This window comes from Typha latifolia, chromosome 12 (genome assembly GCF_019914945.1).
Source record: "Typha latifolia isolate L0001 chromosome 12, TyphaL0001v2, whole genome shotgun sequence".
Classification (NCBI taxonomy): Eukaryota; Viridiplantae; Streptophyta; class Magnoliopsida; order Poales; family Typhaceae; genus Typha; species Typha latifolia.
The window spans coordinates 6,689,527-6,709,046 of NC_133097.1; the positions used below are offsets into that span (position 1 = coordinate 6,689,527).

Genomic DNA, 19,520 nt, shown 5'->3' on the forward strand with positions numbered 1-19,520 from the left:
GTAAGCAAGTTGGCTATTTTCTCATCAATTAGTATCTACTTTTGTCTAGCTACCTTATGAATCTTCTGGACTTACTGAAAGGTCCTTTAGGTTTGACGAAAACTTTTTTTCACTTCACATCTTCTCTACGTTGTTTCAATCTTTGAAATCTTGTGAAGTGTGAACTGTGTGCATATTCTGCTTTTTAGACCAAGTACAATATTCCTTGGCCCTTGCCACCAGCATGTTCTTCTGTGCCAATGAATCCACAACAGGAGAGAGAGATGCTGTGAGTGCAATCAAGGAGAGGGACAAGAAACTCCTCTGGTTCGATCCACATTTACTGTCTAACTTGAGCGCTGCCCAATGCTAGTTCCTTTGATCCTTTGCCCCTCTGTGCCAGTGCCCTTTGCCTTCCTCCCTTTGTATCAAACACTGCTTAAGTTAATTTTTCCTGAAGAACAACCCAATTCATTACAGGCTAAGTCTAAGCAGCCTAAGATAACCTCTCCAGGAACTCCCTCTCCACATTAAGAACGAAGGAGAAAGAAGAAAAAAGTTTGATTTGGGGATTTATAAGTCAGCGAAAAATGGACTTAAAAAGCTTTGATCTAGATGGCCAGCTGTCATGATGCATCACTGAATATCAGTACTTAAACTTTTATTACTATTTCTTCATTTCTTCTATGCTCGAAGTAGTAAAAAATGATGATTCAGACAACTATCTTGCTTAGTTGTCATATTTTAGTTGGAGTGGATTGAGTTACAAGTGCTAGCGTTTTTTTTTGGTACTTATAATATGATTTTGTAGAAAATGTAGTGTGGGGAGTTAATTCAAGCTTATAAGGTATTTATAAGAGAAAAGAAGAGAGGGAAGGCATGCATTCCATGGGATAGGATAGATTTAAGATAGTGAAAGGGTTGGGAAATGGTTTGATCTTTTTTTTTTCCCATACTTGCTCTCTTCCAAATTAGTATTATTTATGTAGTAATACCTGAAAGTCCTACTCTCTCCAGCTAAATGCCCCTTTAGAGGCACTGGATTACTTGCATAGTTTATGTTTTTCTTCTATATAATCTGGAAGGTAGAAAACTATTGCGCAATTGTACTACGAATGCTAGAGAAACTCATTCTTTTAAAATGTATAAAGTTATATAGATTTAATTTCAATTAATATGTCTTTTTAATATTATAATTCCTTAGTTTAATTGCCGACATTGAATCTTTCCTTCTCATGTAGTGTTTACCTTTAGCCTTGAGTAATTCTAGTGACACCCGAACCATTAAAAAAGATGAGGGGCTAGTGATACGAAAGAATGTCATTCCCTTAGGGTACACATACGAGCAATATACTTGAGACAATATTATGGAGGTAAATTTTCTGCCCCATTTCACCCAAATCTGTTATTATAAAGCAAGAGAAAAGGCATAATAATAGATTTTTTTGGGTTTCATTGTGACTATAATCTTATATTGAGCCCATGGATTGGAGTTTCAACCGATCTTGATATAACTTGACTAAAATAGATGGGGATTGGCCAAATGATTGGTTTTGAGTTGGTTTCGGCTATTCGGCTGAAACTGAGTACTATTAGGCACATTCTGGCTCTTTTGGTTGAAACACTCAATATGACTTGATTTCATTTTTTTTTGTGTCTGATCTATTCTAAAACTGGATCTTACTCAGACTCGACCCGCGAGGATAGATGATATCCCCTTGATTGTCCTCTTCCCATCTTTCTCTCTCTCTCTCTCTCTCTCTCTCTCTCTCTCTCTCTCACTCACTTTCGCACATGCATGCACGCACATCTTCCCTACTCCTGATCCTGCGATCTTGGTGGCTAGTGAACTGCTAGCTTTCTTGACCTTCAATGCGTCTTTTGTCTTTTGTCTTTTATTTTTTGGTTTCCACTTTCTCCCTACTTGTCTCTCCCTCTTCTCTCTTTGCCTTCTCTCTCCCCTCTCGTTTGGTGGCCTCCCTCCTCTCTTTGTTGATGTCACTTTCTCCTCTCTCCAACGTCGCCTTTTTCCTTTATGTCTTTTGCATCTCATCTTTGTCCTCTATCTCCCTTTCTCCTTTATTGCAATAGTTGCTGAAATAAAGGGATAGAGAAGAATTATTTTCTATTTTCTATCATTTTTATGAAAATTTTAGGATTTTCCTACATTTTATAATAGTTTTACATAATTTAAAAAAAAATAGTCCAATACGAAATAGTCGATATGGACTGCTCGGATCCCATCTTGATCCCTGAATCATTTATTATGTCCTTAGTCGAACCTCATAATTGAAGATCATAGCACTTGCAAACTAGCAGATTCACTATATTTAGGTGGATCTTGGACTCTGATATCTTTTTTTTTTTTTTTGTGTGTAGAAAGAGCCATATTGAGTTTTAAACCTATCATAGGCTATGTCCTCTATCCTTGGAACGCCAGGGTACCAAGGGAGTCAGAGAGAATGTTACAAACTCTAAGGAAACTAGTCACCTGGCCTCCAAACAAAGCATTGTGAGACCAACCTATCACTATTAGCTGTCCAATCAACTAATTTGTTCCTCTCCCTACGTACATGTGAAATCTTAGCATCTTTAATCCCTATTATCATTCTAAGAAGTCGATGACTACGTTATGGATACGCCAAGGGATCGAAGCCCCCCGTTGTAAAATTTTAGATAGTTCCAAGGAATCAATTTCTATCGGCACATGGCTCATGCCACCCGCCAAGCTGAGGCTAGACCTATTAGCCCAAGCCTCTGTTGCTAGCGCAGATTCATAATGGAACGGCTCTCAGCATGCTCCTAAAAGCATGCCGGTCTCATCTCTAAGGATCGCACCCGCTCCAGCCTGCGCAGCACCAACCCTAGATGAGCCATCAGTGTTTAGTTTCACCCATCCTGGCTCTGATGGCTACTACTTGTTGTCATTCCGGTGCTCTGTACTAGCCTTGACTTCATACTCCACCTGATGCTTTGCCCATCTTGCCACCATTTTGGGATGCTCAACTTCTCCCCGACACACCTTGTTATTTTTTTGCTTCCATAGGCCCCAAAGAGTGGAAGCAATGATGCCTTTACATGTTAAATCCATGGAAGCAGTCGAGGACCACCTGACGTAGGGCCAATTTGGACTTAGCCCATTAGCACAATCTACCAGCTCTTGATTCTCTTCGGCGAGCACCTCCCAAACCTCAAGTGCAGCCCGAGATGAGTAGAAGAGATGGTCCACCATTTTCGGGTGGAGGCCACGAAGACCACACCGTGGGTTTGAGTTCAGTCACAACCCATGGAGATAAGCTTTGTCGGAAGTCGATTCTAGATTACTTTCCAGCAAAAGGTTTTGATCCTTGCCACCACTAGAAGACTTCAAAGAGTCTTCCATCCTTTCCACGGCACTTTAGCTGACTCTAGAAGGAAACGATAGATTGATCTCAAGAGCGTCACTCTTGTTATGTGAGGCCACCAAATCCACCTGTTGGATGCGGTGGCGTTGCCCAACGAGGTGGAGGCCATAGCGAACGCCAGGTCCCATCCTCCCAACCTATAAATGATGTCAAGGTGCCATTCGTTCCCAGCTCTGAGATCTGCCACCTTTAGATTCCTGTTCATTAAGTCTTGGTGCATAACACGTGGTTGCCGATTCCACGGTATATGCGATGCCCAAGGGTCAAAGGCAGTTGACGTAGACCTGCCATCTCCTATCAACTTGTGGCATCCCATCCTCAGCTTCGCAGCGGTCTGTGCTAAGGCCGCTCCATGGGTCAACAATGCTTTGTGGCTTCACCATTGTTGAGTACTTTGAACACAAACTTCCCCAACAAGGCTTTCCTCGCCAACTCAAGCTTCTTCACGGCTAGACCTCTGACTTCCTTGCTTTTGGTGATAACCTCCCAGCTTTGAAGGTGCAGCCCCTTCCCATTGCTTTTCCCCCAGCGAAAGGATCAAGCCAGCTTGTCAATCTCATCCAGAACTGCTTTAGGTACCCAAGTGCATCCCAACCAGTAAGTTGGGATTGCCATTATCGTTGAGTTCAGCAGCACGAGCCAACCAGCCATAGATAACACATTATGTTTCCACTTTGCTAATCTATTACCCACTCTTTCCACCATTGGACGGAACTCGCAGACCTTGACCCTCCGGCTTGATATGAGTGCAGACGGCGGTTGTCGTGTCAGAAGCCATCCAATTGGGAGCGTACAACTGAGACTTATCAAAGTTAATCTTTTGATTAGTCATCTCAACAAACCTTGAAAGGCAATCTGCTATGCATCTTGCATTGGCTAAGGCTTGGCAAGCCACCAAGAGATCTGCGTAGAGCAGATGTGATATGTGCCTCTTGCTCTAAAGCCATGAAGCAGACCTGCATCCGTATTCTCAGCAAAAAGACTCGTGAGAACTTGAGAGATCAGAATAAACAAATATGGTGAAAGTGGTCACCCTGCCATAGTCCGCAATGCGGTAGTCGGTGGTCTCCCCATTAATTAGCAGTCCGTAGCAAGGTGAGGTGATGCAAGCTTTGATCCAAGCTTGCAAATTGTTGGGAAAAGCCATGCGGTCGAGGACCTCTAGCCCGCCTCTGAGCTCACCCGGTCATATTCTTTCTCCATGTCGATTTTCAGCATCATGCTAGGAACACCTTTGCGGGTAGTCACCATGGAGTGCACAATTTTTTGCACAGGAAGAATGTTATCCACAATGCTTCTACCTCTTACGAACATCGATTGCTTATGGCCCACCAGCTTTGACAGTAAGGGTTTCGTATGTTTATCTAGGATCTTGGCGATTATCTTGTAGGCCACGTTATAGTGGACTATAGGTTTGTAGTCCTTCACAAGCCTTGGACAGTCCTTGGGGATTAGCATTACTAGGGTATTCCCCCACTGCTTGGGCATGCTTGCCGTAGTGAAGAAGTGGTGAATTGCCTTGCACAGATCATCACCTAGAATGATCCAAAATCTGGTATAGACTTCAGCTTGGATGCCATCAGGTTTGGGCGCCTTCCTACTAGGCATACTCTAGAGAGCTGATTTGGTTTCATCATCTGTTACCGACCTTACTAAGCCTTCATCATCCTCCGCAGAAAGAGCCGAGAGGGATGGCCACTCCAGTCCCAGTGAAATAGTCACCAAGCTTCGATGCTTTCCAATAGAGGACATTTCTAACAACCAACCCATGTCGCCATGCTCCTCTAGGACAGCTCCTCTCTTAGTCGCATTGTATTCTACCTTCCGTCTCTTCGCAAGGGCTCCCTCACCGGTGGGCTCATGCTTACGTTATGTCCACCTTCATCAGCTGCAACGACATCCCCTATTGTGAGATCCCTCCCCACCTCGCTGTCCACCTCCGCCACTTGGTCTCTACTGACATCCTCATCTCTGCTGGTGCCAATTGGTCGTTGCAGAACGATTGCGGATGGGCAGGCATCCGAAAAGCTATGTGTGTTCATGAGGACCCTACCTATGTTACTAATAAAAGAAATGGGAGTTCTAGGTGTGGATATTTGGTGAGTTTAGGTTAGAGAAAGGCTATTTTGGTAATATCTCTAGTGTAGTTAACTTATTTTAGGTTAGATAAAGAATATTTTTGCAGTCTGACTAAGATCTATTAGCAGGGTATGTTCCTAGATATTTTCTAGATAAAAATAGGGTGCGATATAATGAATAATGAAATCATGGGTGTAAATTATAAAATTGTGAAAATGGAGGGTATTAAATGTAGAATTCCCCTAGTTTATACTTGTCAACATGTCTTGGTATGAGGGTCTTCAAAATTGAATGGAATATCAATATTGAGGCTAGTGTGCAATATTTATGAATATATTCACTTTCAAAAGAAATAAATTCAACTTCCCTGTATGCTTGTACTTCTTATACAATGTTATTGTCAATAGCTGTATGATAATAGTTTCTGTTAAATGCAATGTGTATCTATGGTTATTTTTGGATGAATTTGAAATAATTTGAAATAAACCACTCTGAACTTTCTGATCTTATGTAATATTTCTTGCTATATATCTCAATCCAATTGACGTTTGATGAGGATTTTATGTTATGCTTTAGGCTACTTATTTTATATGCTTGGCGTTAAATCTGAACTTTTGTGAAGCCTTTTATTTTCTGTCATAATAATGAAATGTATCTTACAATATTTTGTATTTTCAGGTTAAAGGTATGGTAACTGATTTTGGTGAGGACATGCATTGTCAGTTCCTTGAAATTATTCGAATTTTGGTGGACTCATATGCTACGCCTGGATCACAGGTTCTTAAAGTTTTAACTCTAATGTTTTTCAGTGCTGCAATGTTGGTATGATGATCTACACATGCTTGTTTTAACTGTTGACATCTATACATACATATCAGTTGGCTTGCTTTCCAGGAAAGAAATGGTTATTCCATTTGAAACTTGTATGTATTGCTAGTTTGCTATAATATAGGTACTTCAGTGTACCTTATTCTCATATCTAAAGTATGGCAGTATTATTCCATGCTTGATATATGGTGCTCAGATATTTATTTCCTGGTTTAGTTCTTTAAGAACAAAACAATTAGCAATTAGGAGATAATCTGCTGCCATGATTGCAGGTGAAATTGATGCAGTCCAGTTGCTTTGCAGCCATTAGTTGCTATCAAACCATCTAGCAATTACCAGTATAAAAAAATAAGAAAACTTAATTGAGTTTAGCAGCCAATCCTTGGTTCTTCTATGAATATCTTAAGTTAGCAAGTGATTTAGATAGTTGTAAACTAATAGAAATTAATACTAGTTGTCCCTGGCACATAAATACTTATATTTGTTTTGTTAATTCGTTGCCATATCCTAGATGTATCATATTCTTTTTTTTTTTTTTTTTTTTTTTTTTTTTTTTTTTTTTTTTTGAGAATTGCCGAATCGGCATATTAGCATCGTGCCTATTTACCATATTTGTATCTGTGCTTTATGTTAGGATAGTTGTTGAAGACTACTTGGTTAGGTTGATGACTAGCTCATTGGAGATGGATCACTTCAAATATGTTTTGTTTATTTTAGATCTTTTTTTCTGCAGAGTTTTTTTCCTAGCAAATTTTGACCTTTTTATGTTGACATTCTTGATAGTTTGTTTTTGGACATTAATTTAGATGTTATTTTATGGAATTTTGTCCTTGTCTAATGCTGAAATGTTCCAGCTGTTTTATTTTAAATGGTTTTATTTATTTTGTATGGGTTTTTAAGCTTTTGATTATGCTCCATCTGACCTCATGTAGTCGAGGAAAAGCTTGGATCTATAAGGGCTTCACTGATCTTATAAATTTATAATGCTTCACTGATCTTATATGTTCTTGCCTCATTTCTTTTATTAATAAGGGTTCTTTTCGTGAATAATATCTTCACTTTTACATCAGTTATCCTTGTCCTAGTTGTTTCTTTTTTTAATTTATTAGCTCTGATCCATTTCTGGATGATATAAAATGTTTCTCATATATGAAATACAAACATTTTAATATAACTACAGATGTACTTGCCGTACCTGTTTTTCGGATACTTGTTTTATTGGCAAATTGGTAATAATATCTTCCTTGTGAACCCTTGGTTAGCCCTTTGCTCTTACTCTTTATTTTTCCGTAATTAAATTTCAAGTTTCGAGTTTGATTATAAGACATGTAGGAAGTAACCTTGATCTTTATTATAGAATGATCCATAAAGGATTACATAATATTGGGTTAAAATGGTGTACTTTGTTTAGTTTGGTTGGTTTTCTGTGCTTAATTGTGGTTGCTCATACGCACTGTTGGCTAATATGTTATTTTGGTGTTTCCAGTTCTAAAATTTTGGATGTTCCTTTTTCAAGCTCTTCAGTAGTTAATTGTTTTTTTTTATTCTTGGAGTTTCGCTTTAGTTGTTATTTTAACGTTAGACTGCTTAGAAGAAGGAAAGTCTAATATTGTTTTGTAGAGAATCTAGTGCTTTACCACCTAGGTTAGCATTTGATTTGAACAAAAGGGACAGTAGTTGGTAAGGTACTTCAATCTCAAATATGATGACTTGGGTTAATTTTTTTAATTGGTTAGATGGCATTTGGTCCCGCATCGAGAAATGAAGAGTTGTGAAAGGTATTTATATGTACCAACCTCTCAAAAGGTTGTAACTTTATAGCTATAAAGTAAATTTGGAATACTGTTTTTTCTGAAAAGTCGAGTCAGCTCGATAATCTTAGTGAGCTTAGCTGAGCCCATTTTGTTAGGCTTGTCTCAAGACCCATATTGTTAGACTCGTCTCGAGCCAAGCCGAGCTAACCTTTAATTAATTTCGAGACTGAGCTAGTCTCATTTCACTCAAGCTTAGCTCATTTACACCCCTAGCTCCTGACACCTTGCTAGTGCAAGTCATTCAACGTTTCAAACTTCAAAATATGTGTTCCTCAACTCTGTTGTCTACAAGTATTAGTGCTTTTAGTATTTATTGCTTGGATAATCAGTTGCTGATGCTTCTCTTTCTCTTTTCTTCCACCATTTTGTAACTAAGCAGGCATACATTCATAAATTGATTAGCTGCCAAAATATTAAAAAGTGTCTGTGGCATGCCGTGTAGAGGATAATGTGTTGGATAATAATCATCATAAGCTATTCATGATTTTCCTGGCACAGAAATCATTTCTACATGTCAATTATTACTGATGGTGTTCTAGATATACTTTTTTTGTTTCTGAAATTATGTCTATTCAATTTGCTGATTTTACTATACTGTTATAAAATTTTCAGGTGACTTAAATCTATTTCGAGTTCAAATAGTATCAGAGCAATTATATGTATTTTTTATAATAGCATTCAAATCAATTCATGTGCTTTACAATTCTGCACTGCTTGGTGATATAGAGGTTTCATGTTTTGTACATGTTTTATAATTACCTGAGTTAACTTGTAAGATTTTTTTTCCATTTCTCCTTGCAATATATTGTTTATTTATTAGTTGTGTTTTGCTAAGTTCACTTTTATGGTACTTGATAATACTTTTCTTGTTGCAGCGAGATACAATTATAGAGATTTTCTATGAAAAACATCTGGATCAATTGATAGATGTTATAGCATCATCTTGTCCTCCAAAAAACAATCATTCCACAGTGGGTAAATCACCTGGTATTGGTAGAAGAGATGAAGCACATGCTGCAACTAAGCCTGAAATTTTGTCAAACATCTGTGAGCTGTTATGTTTTTGCGTGATTCATCATCCCTACAGGATAAAGTGATTTTCTATGCTAATTCTTTCATTTGTTTCTTAATATTGTTAAGTTGTAGTATTCTTGCTTTGAACATGGCTGCAATGTCTATTTTTTAGGTGCAACTTTCTCATGAATAATGCCATAGAGAAAGTTTTATCTTTAACTCGCAGAAGAGAAAAGTTTCTGGTTGTGGCAGCTGTTCGGTTTATACGGACTATTATCTCCCGAAATGTAAGTTGTTTTTTCAGTGTTCTAATAGGTCCATTTGAAATGTTGATATAGTAAATGCATAAATATTTTATTTTTGTATGTTTTGTGGGATGTCATAAAACAACACTGAAAACTGACCAAGTCATTGGTCAGTTTTTATTTTTATTTTTAAGGTCCAAACTTCAAACAATTTGCTTTTTCTCATCACATTGTTAGGGCCCACCTTTACATTGTGATATATGTGCTATGGAGGTTTGCATGACATGCATGTCACCTAATTTGATTCTGATGCTCATGAGCAGCAGGGTTGAGCTTATATCCATGATGCCTTTGACTAACGCAGCTCAGAAGTCTGTCTGATAGGGCCAATATTCCATTAAAGTGCTCATAGCCTTTCCTTTTCAATTTTCTTTTAGAGTGTAAAGGCCTGTTTTGCCCAGGATCTATTTAGGATATGTGGTGATTGACCTTTGACAAATGAACTTCGAGTGAACATGTACATTGCAAATTGTTATCTAGGATCTAATGCTGTTATGCATAACAGTGGTTGCGATTATATCTTTGAACATTTATGTTCCCATGACAGGGCTTATGATAAGAGATTGCTTTTGTCTACAAAACACAGTTGGATGCAGTTAACAAAAATAGTTAGTAGACAACTACATTTAAGGAGTTCCTATAATGTTATAAACTTATAATGATTTTACTGAAAGCTTCATACTTGGTGAGTAGGTAAAAAAAGACGCTAGGTGAATGTGATCTTAGCTACCCAGTTTGGAGAATGCTGTTGAAAGAGTAAGGAAATGGATTTTCCAAGGAAATTATGTATACATTTGCTTTGAGAATGTGTAAAGTGAGAATAGCTAGTGTCAAACAGCAGAGAACCTCATTAGTTACTCCAATTCTTAAGAAATATGTATAATTAGTAAGCAGTATACAATTAAATATATTATTGCTGTACATGTATCTTTCTTGATGCCTTGGCAAACTTGTGTACCTTTTTATGAGTTGGTCTACACGTTGTGAAGATACCATTTGTCTAATCTTATCAATGACCTTGATGTAATGTCCTAAAATAGATATATCTTCTCTAAGAGCTAGGATGAATAGATATACTACGCTCTACTCACACTATATTGAATACAGTACTCATAGGAGACTTCACAAATACCTATATTGTCCTATGCATATCTGATCTTTTCAATGGAATAGTAGAATCTGATACATTTAGAAGATACCTTTTGGATTTTTCCAATTTCAAAAATAAGTCATACTGAAGATTTTCTATTAGGTTAGGAAGATTCTATTTGTAATCAAATTTGATCTTAAATGTTATCCTAATAGGAATGATCCATGAATGTGAAGAAGATTTAAATTAGTCCTTCATCCAATCAATCAACTCATGATCTACAGTCATGGCTAACTTTGTTGATAAATAAGTTAGAGATGTGCTTTGATGTATAATCTTACATATTATAACAATAAAATGAGAATACAAGGATATACAGATATATAGATACAATGGACCCGGGGTGCTGAAATTTTTTTGGAACAGAAAAATACCATTTTCGATGTCCCTATCTGTCTTGTCCACAATGGGAAATATACTCTGATCTTCAAACTCATGATATTCTTTTCTTTTTCAGTTTATCTGATTTTGCCATTATGCATTAATTAAAAGACTGCAGATATCTTCCTCAAGCATTTTATAGTTTGATTCTCTATTTACATCAGAATCCTAATTGTTATAAATTTGGCTTTTCTTTTTAGGATGAGCATCTTCTTCGTCATATGGTAAAATACAATCTGTTGAAACCAGTCGTTGAGGCTTTCATTGAAAATGGCAATCGTTACAACATGCTGCATTCAGGAGTTCTTGAACTACTTGAGTATATACGGAAGGTACTATTCATTATTCTTTCATATCTTTGCTACTTTGGAGATTTCCATTAGTTTTGGGCTTTTGGCTTCTTATCTGAATGTTTTATGTGCAGGACAATTTCAGCAAATCCCTTGTCATATATATAGTTGATAATTTCTGGGACCAGCTTATTAAATTCGAGAATTTGGGGAGTATCCAGGCCCTAAAAATTAGATATGAGCAGGTGAAATCTGTGAACTAGTTTTTAGAACTGTTTATTCATCAGTTAAATTGGCGATAAATGCTAATCGAGAACCCTAGCACATAGGCTACACCTCCTGGGCTATTTTGATTTTCGTTAAATAGTTCTGAGATCTGTAATGGTAATCTTTTGCTATTTGTTTCATATCAGTTATTAGAGAATCGTGACACAAAAAGTAGTACTACTATGGCAGAAGCTCATAAAAAGACAGATGAACGAGGTCTTGGAAAAGAAGAAGAAGAATACTTTAATGAGGACAGGTTTGTGCGGTCATCCGTATTTGTGGGTGTTGCTGTGATTCTGCTATAGCATTGATATGAAGTTGCTATTTCTTTAATTCCTTTTCAGTGATGAAGAAGACTCAGCGGGACATGTACCACATGCACGAAATCAAAATCCTCGCTCTAGTCTACCCAATGGGACGAAAGACAACTCCACGGCTTTAAGGTACTCTCATCATTGCCTTTCACAAAGCAACTTTCTGTAATTCTTGGATGGTACTTTATTCTAGTCACATGTTTCTGTCAGGTCTAATTTGCACCAGGTATGAATAGTTTCCACTTAGCATAACCTGAGGTCACAAACTGCACTACATTCTAGGAATTAATTCAAATTGTTGCTGTTAATTAGTTTAGGTCTGCTGGTCTGCTGATCTATTGGTTTCCAGATTCTTTGCAGTTAAATTTCTTTGTTGTTTTCTCACTGCTTGACATGTTCTTTCATTTCTGCATAGGGCTGGATCTGGATCTGGTGGACTTGTTGATTATGATGATGATGACGATGATGACGACTATAATCCACCGCCCAGGAAACCTGAATCTTCTGTGGAAGATGATGAACCCTTGAACTTATCGAAGATTAAGCGCAAGTCAGCTGATGGCAAGCTTGACGACCTAAAGCTGGCAAAGAAGCCAAAAATCGAAGTACGTATAAGTGATGCTAAGGTTGCTGTTGCTGCTACTAGTTCGACCAGCAATGACAATGAATTACAAAGTAAACACACACCTTCACCTGCTTCCACTGCACAAACTGCAGAAGCCAATGGCGACTTGGACAAAGAAACTGCAGCTACCCAGAATTGTCAAACTCTGCTGGAAGATGCAGATAGCAGAGAGTCAATTGGAGGAGAATCTACGGCAGCTATTAGCAATTCCTCGCCAGAGCGAGTTGTAAATGCCTCAAATGGCTCAGAGCCCTATTCTGTGAGATGATGGCACTTAATGCTTATCTATTGATGACCAATCTAGTCAGTGCTTTGGATTACAAAGAAAAGGAACTACAGCAACTATTTGAGAAGAGGAAGGATTGAAGAAGTAAATGCTTGAACCACTAGCAGAGGGGGTGAAGTTCAGGAACCTGCATATTTTTGAGCCTCAATTCCATTGACCGTAATGAGCTGGTAATATTATTTTTCAGCAAGCAAGAGACGATCAAGTATTGATGAGCCTATCCCTCGGAGTGGCAGTGCATAAAATAGTTGCTGTTGCTATTGTAAAATGTTCATTAAGCATAACATATCTTATGTGAGCTAAGGCAGGTGCACAAATCCGTGCAGCCTTTTTCTCTCCTAAAATTTTTGTGGGTTCTTGTTAACTTCGATTATTGTAAAACAGCAAGGAGGGAATAGTTCAATCTTTTTAGCATTTATAGCAGTTTGTGATATCTCAATACAAAAGGTTGTGCTTCCTCATGTGACATTATAAGCTCCAATGTTTTAAGACATTTTTTTTGTTCCAGGTCTGCCAACATCCACGCAGAAAAAAATGCTTAAAGAGTTGTCTCACGTGACTTAAGTAAAAGTGGAACACAACAAACTTTTACAGGATGTTAATAATGTTATTATTGTGGGTAATTTTGGGGACTAAAATTTTGACACTGCTGCACAATCCTGAGCTCCCTCCTGAGTCACAGAAACTTAACTAGAATAATATATCATGGAAGGGTAGAGCTGCTAGTAATCACTAGCTAATAGTATGCAGTTTGTAATTCAATTAGCAAAATATAAGAGAACTATGTCCTGTTGTTTTGAATTTTGGCATTTTCAAGAGCTTAGTGATTTGGTTGATGACCATTTCATTTCTTCTTCTTTTTTTCTGGCTCAAACTTGAAAGCGAGGATAATTAGACGCTTGTTAGAGCTCGCAAGGGTTTTACAATAACAGACAAGTGCTCTACTACGTCAACCGCCGATTCTTACAATGACACCAACATTGAGTAGCACATAAGCAGAAGCCTTCTTCAGAATCATAAAAAAGTATTCAATCCAGAAAAGCATGAGTACAGCTACTGGTTCAAGGTGGTACAGTTAAATCCAATGATTGATACAAATATCTATGCACACTAGTCAACAACAGTAGGAGTAACAACAAATTATTAGCAGCATTTCTTCGTTGCTAATCACTGGAAAATTCCTCTCTCCAAGTTTTCTAGGAGCCTCAGATCAGAACCACTTGAAGAGCAAGCCGCCGCGCGTAGCAAAGAAGGGAGCAAACACCAGTGCTTCAACAGCCATTAATTTGATCAGGATGTTAAGGGATGGCCCAGATGTGTCCTTTAGTGGGTCACCAATTGTGTCACCAATCACGGCAGCCTTGTGAGGATCAGAACCCTTGGGGCCTAGAGTTCTTGCATGATCAGAAGCACCTGCCTGGTTGCACAGTGTATCTCAAATTAGATATCTATGATATGAAGAATATAGCAAGTGTGCAAAAGAATAGTTTCTAATTTTTATATTTTTCACATATATCTTGTTGATCTAGAGAAGGAAAAGGAATTCAAGTAAATACAGCAGAATGATTGGATTTTTAGAAACTGGATTTTTTGCATAGCATCATCTTAGAAATGGAAAGCTGTTGGATCGATCCAGTATCTTTAACGGCGTAGGCAAACAAAATTCATGAAGAAATTTATTGGTTTTCTATCAGTTATACAAGTAATTTATAGAACCTCACCCTAAACAAGTAATTTATCATTAACTTAGATCCAAAGTATAAGAGAGCCAGGTATTTGAATAAACAAGTTGCAATTTATGCAAATGAAAACACCATATAAAAAACTTCAAAAAGAATTAGGTATGTGATTACTTGATTCTATAAAATTTACCTCTATGTATTTCTTCGCATTGTCCCATGCACCGCCGCTATTGGAAGCTGAGATTGCAACCTACAGAGATATGATCACAAATGTATCATTAAGAAAACTGGATGATTGACAACAAAATAACACTAGAACTAATGCAAAGTTGCAGGATATGAGTCAATGGAACCTGCACACCAGAGACTAAGGCACCAGCTAGAAGTCCAGCAAGAGTTTGAACACCAAAGAATGTTCCAGCAATAATTGGACTAATCATAACAAGTGCCCCAGGAGCAATCATTTTCTTCAGTGAAGCATCTGTGGATATTTTGACACACGTAGCGTAATCAGGCATTGCAGTTCCCTCCATGAGACCCGGGATTGTGTTGAATTGCCTGCGAACTTCTTCCACCATCTTCAGAGCAGCGCTACCGACACTCTTCATTGTCATTGCAGAAAACCAATAAGGAAGCATGGCTCCAACAATCAATCCAATGAATACCTTTGGACTCAATACATCAACAGTCTGGATTCCAGCTCTGCTTACAAAGGCACCAAATAAGGCCAGAGACACCAGAGCTGCCGATCCGATAGCGAATCCCTGATATAGGAACACAAGGATGTTACAAATTCAGACTGTCAGACATGCATACACTTACTTCAGAAAATATATGAGTCAAGTTCATCACATACATTCTTGCAGATAGTGCAGTATTACTACTGATACATCCACTTCATTCTTTACAAGCTCTTTTTCTTTCTTTTTTTTTTGAAAATAAAAAGCATACCTTGCCAATTGCTGCAGTAGTATTACCAGCAGCATCAAGAGCATCTGTAGTCTTGCGGATATCGTGGCTCATTCCAGCCATCTCAGCTATTCCACCAGCATTATCGCTTATCGGACCATAAGCATCGATTGCAAGCCCTGTCGCAATCGTGCTAAGCATTCCCAAAGCAGCAAGGGCGATGCCATACATAGCAGCCAGAGTGAAGCTAACATAAACGGCAATAGCAATAGCAAATATAGGGATGATCACAGACTTATATCCTAAAGCCAATCCAAAAATCACATTGGTTGCTGCACCAGTCCGACAAGAATTGGCAACATCTTGCACTGGACTACAGATTTCGACGAAGTTCAGCAGAAATTAGTCTACATCACAATTATATTCTCTCTATCCAAAAAATGAAGAATGACATGATTAATAAGTATATATTGAAGTGGCTCACCCGTAAGCATTACTTGTGAAATACTCAGTGATGTATCCGATTATAAGCCCAGCCCACAATCCAACCGCGACGCAGAAAAAAAGGTGCCTGTTAGTATAATAAGAACAATCAAATATTCATTTCTAATGTGAACCGTAACATGAAATAGTTGAGAAGATGAAAAACATATAATACCAATTCTTGACTTTTTTCTCCTTGTCAAAATCATAAATAGTGAAATTGGAAGGCAAAGCAACAAAACTGACGATAGCGATTCCGCCGGTCATCAAGATGGTAGAGATGAGAATTTGATTCTTCAATGCAGGTCCAATCTGACTAACAGTTTTAATCTTGAAAAAATCAGTCACAAAGAGGGTGGTTATTAAGCAAACTATAATGCCCATTGAGCTTATAAGCAGTGGATATAACATTGCAGTGAAATCATGGTTATTGCCAAATGAAGAAATCGATCCGATGAACAATGCTGCACAAGAGGATTCAGCATAAGAACCAAACAAGTCTGATCCCATTCCAGCAATATCTCCAACATTATCACCGACATTATCAGCAATAACCTGAACCAGTTCAAAACATGTCAAAAGGATATATCTATAAAATCTTCTCGTATGAAGAACATAAAAAGGTTTCTGAATATGTCAATTACAGCAGGGTTTCGTGGATCATCTTCAGGAATATTTCTTTCAACTTTTCCAACGAGATCAGCACCAACATCTGCTGCTTTTGTATATATGCCTCCTCCAACTCTTCCAAAAAGTGCCATTGAGGAACCGCCAAGCCCATATCCAGTGATCGATTCGAATAGGCCTTCCCAATCATCTTTGTAGTAGATTCTAAATAAATTGATAGCAACATATAGGACTAAGAGAGCACTGGATGCGAGAAGGAAACCCATGACAGCACCGGACCTAAAAGCCGTGCTGAAAGCCTTACCGACGCCTTTTCTTGCTTCTAAAGTTGTTCTAGCATTGGCATAAGTTGCAATCTTCATACCAAGATAGCCCGAGAGAACAGAGGTGAGCGCGCCGAGAAAAAAAGCTATTGTACTGAAAATAGCATTTGCAAGTGCTGGCTTACAAATATTATTTTTGTTGTAATTGCAAGTTTCGCTCTTTGAGCTAAATTTCTTTACTGATCCAAGGAAGAGAAAGATAATTATCCCAAAGACGAGCATGAAAATTGCAAGATACTTGTACTCCGTGAATAAGAACGATGATGCCCCTAAAAGTAAAATATAAAAAAGTGAATTCAAAGCATCAGCATCATGTGGTGGATCTCTGAAAAATTTAATACAATCATACTTCATTCCATCCCTTAGTACATTTATGTGAGATGGTAGTCTGTAATATATGAGATTCAACTTAAGAGTTTTAGCAAATGAGAATCTGATTAGATTCTACTCTAGGATCAAGACAAATGGGGATGTTAAATTCAAAGAGTTTTTAATCAGTCATCTAGTTCATATAACAGAAGAGTTACTACTTGCAAAATTAGGAATGTATTTGAAGAAAGGAGAGACTTTTATTTTACTCTCCAAAAGTAAAAATCCAGAATAAGAATTCTAGTAGCTGCAAGATAGGAAAACCTTCAGACAACATATCTAATAAATACTCATACTCATAATATTTGATAAGAAAAATTGTGTTTTTATTGTCCTAATTTTTCACTAGCATGAAAATTAGAGTAAATTACAGAACATCAAAGAAACAGAGCTCAAAATGATGAAGTAGAGATCGAAGAAAGTATTATATTGCGCCTACATCATGCCCAAGAAGAAGAAGAGCTGAAAGCAAGCAAAGAAAATATACTGATAAAATCACCAACCTGAAAAGAAATTCAAACAGAAAGATGCCTGATTGCAGAAAAAGGAAACAGCTTGTTAGAATTCAAGACAAAACCAATTCCTCCAACGACGAAAAAAAGCTAAAGATCAAGCCTTCAACCCCAAAAGATGAACTTTGGCGGAAAAAATAGCGGAAGAAAGACCAAGCAAATGGAAGTACCCACCAATGGAAATCGCATTCTGGATCTCGGCGCACTTGGCCGCCTCCGCGCCGTGATCGACTCCCTCCTCGCCTCCATCGTTGGCCTCGCACTTTTCACCATTATTAGTCTCAGCAGCAGGCGACACTTTCACCTTAGAGACCAGTAACCACTGCAGCAGAGCAAACCCAATTCCGATCACCGCGGCGACCGGTATCAAAACCTGAGTCACCGCCTCTCCGATATGACCCATCTCGCGGATTGCTCGAAAATTTCTAGAAGAAGAAAGGAGAGGAGAAAATTCTACAAGGACCGGAGAAGTAAACCGTCTCCTCTCCAAACTTCTTTCTTGGCTCTTCCCTCCATTTTATAATGCGACAGAGGCAGTTGAGTACTTGAGCCATAGAATTTACGGATAGGCGCCGAACAAATCAAAAAATTACTATTAGCCCCCGTAAGTTACCTAACATTTGCTTATTAGCCCCGGAAAGACGTCATAATTTTAAGTTGGCTAACGTTAAAATCAAAGAGCCGAGGGTTTTCCATGCCAACTAACTAAATAAATAGGCCGTATGGCCATTTTGCGAAAAGCCCCCTCCCCCACAGGCACAAAACAAGAAGGAATTAAGAATAATTTACAGGTGCTCACGATTAAAGTCTTCAAAAGAATACGTTGTGGAGCGTATCGATCGGATAAGAAGAAGAAGGTATATTCACTTTGCCACGTCGTAATCCCCTCCCTCTTGATTTCATACTCACTCAGTTTGGCAACTACAAGTAACCACACGTCATCCTCCCCAAGTATACTATAAGCTTGTTAGCTGCCATCATTCATTAATAAAATAAATTCTTTACTAAGTTGTGATATATATATATATATATATATATATCCGTACTAAAGAAGTACACAAAAGTAGTGTAGCCTGTAGAATTTTTTCCAACCAACATGTATAGCAGAATCAGATGCAGCTGCACTACCAATCACAGCTAAATTTTGATGAGATAGTAAGTAAATTTTTACTGTAGCCCGGAATGAGTCAGCGTTAGTTGCGGAGGAGGCATGAGCAGTTAGGATGGGCCTCAGGTGGGTAAAATGGCTACGAGTACTGTTGTTTTAGGATATGTAGATCCCCTCCCCCTTAGATCTCTATAATCTTTTGTTGGTTGATAACCCTAGCTGTTCAACCGGGTGGCGGTTATCAAGGAGAATATAACTCCTACTTCAAAAAAAAAAAAAAATTAAAGAAAAAATCTTGTTATTTTACCTTAATTTTCGTAGTAATTAATTTATGTAGCTCATTTGCAGGATAATTGAAAAACCCAAATACCTTAACATCTCTTTTTGGAGGATATCATTATAATTTCGTATAGATTATCCCAAGAACATCAAGTGATGCTACTATTAGTGCATTAATTACATTTAATAGAGCATCCACTAGAACCCAATTGCATTGAGTGATTGCTTTGATCTCTGAAGCCATTGAATGATTAGGGTTTTCTTAATTCTTAATTATGTGCTTAAAATATTCCATGTCTATTAAATGGTGCTCGCTTGTATTATTACCCTTTAGAATTTAGATTATCCAGCTTAATTATCAACAATTTGAGCCCACCGATGCATTAATTACCTGTAATTAAGCAGGCCACTGAATCCCAATTGCATTGAGTGCTTTGCACTTTAAAGCCATTGGATGGCTTAATCTTTTCCTAATCTATGTGTGGACTCATG

The 19,520-nt window shown here is 37.9% G+C and overlaps 2 protein-coding genes across 5 annotated transcripts in view; one reads left to right on the top strand and one right to left on the bottom strand.

Moving 5' to 3' along the window:
* Positions 1-13,197, top strand: part of LOC140798617 (uncharacterized) — a 33,590-nt gene extending 20,393 nt beyond the window's left edge. For 2 of the 4 annotated variants that reach the window (XM_073152547.1, XM_073152546.1), the window contains 9 exons: positions 6,141-6,239; positions 8,980-9,197; positions 9,291-9,405; positions 11,155-11,286; positions 11,379-11,489; positions 11,658-11,767; positions 11,856-11,954; positions 12,241-12,430; positions 12,543-13,197. In XM_073152547.1, the coding sequence (XP_073008648.1) occupies positions 6,141-6,239; positions 8,980-9,197; positions 9,291-9,405; positions 11,155-11,286; positions 11,379-11,489; positions 11,658-11,767; positions 11,856-11,954; positions 12,241-12,430; positions 12,543-12,680 (1,212 nt within the window). In that variant the 3' untranslated portion in view covers positions 12,681-13,197. Of the gene's footprint in view, positions 1-6,140; positions 6,240-8,979; positions 9,198-9,290; positions 9,406-11,154; positions 11,287-11,378; positions 11,490-11,657; positions 11,768-11,855; positions 11,955-12,240 lie in introns of all 4 variants that reach the window. The other 2 variants (XM_073152545.1, XM_073152544.1) reach the window with 1 other exon arrangement.
* A 524-nt stretch (positions 13,198-13,721) lies between these two features.
* LOC140798946 (pyrophosphate-energized vacuolar membrane proton pump-like) lies at positions 13,722-18,149 on the bottom strand. Its single transcript, XM_073153035.1, has 8 exons — positions 17,816-18,149; positions 16,455-17,029; positions 15,986-16,365; positions 15,812-15,898; positions 15,370-15,700; positions 14,772-15,182; positions 14,609-14,668; positions 13,722-14,153 (listed from the first exon to the last, which is right to left on the bottom strand). The coding sequence occupies exons 1-8, from the start codon at positions 18,042-18,044 to the stop codon at positions 13,947-13,949; spliced, it is 2,280 nt and encodes a 759-aa protein (XP_073009136.1). The 5' UTR covers positions 18,045-18,149; the 3' UTR covers positions 13,722-13,946.
* Positions 18,150-19,520: the final 1,371 nt, after the last annotated feature.

Coding starts and splice junctions, on each gene's coding strand:
- LOC140798946 (XM_073153035.1), bottom strand. CDS start 18,044: ATGGGTCATATCGGAGAGGCGGTGACTCAGGTTTTGATACCGGTCGCC. Junction 17,030..17,815: donor CCAGAATGCGATTTCCATTG/GTGGGTACTTCC, acceptor TTTTACTTTTAG/GGGCATCATCGTTCTTATTC. Junction 15,183..15,369: donor CTACTGCAGCAATTGGCAAG/GTATGCTTTTTA, acceptor TTCCTATATCAG/GGATTCGCTATCGGATCGGC.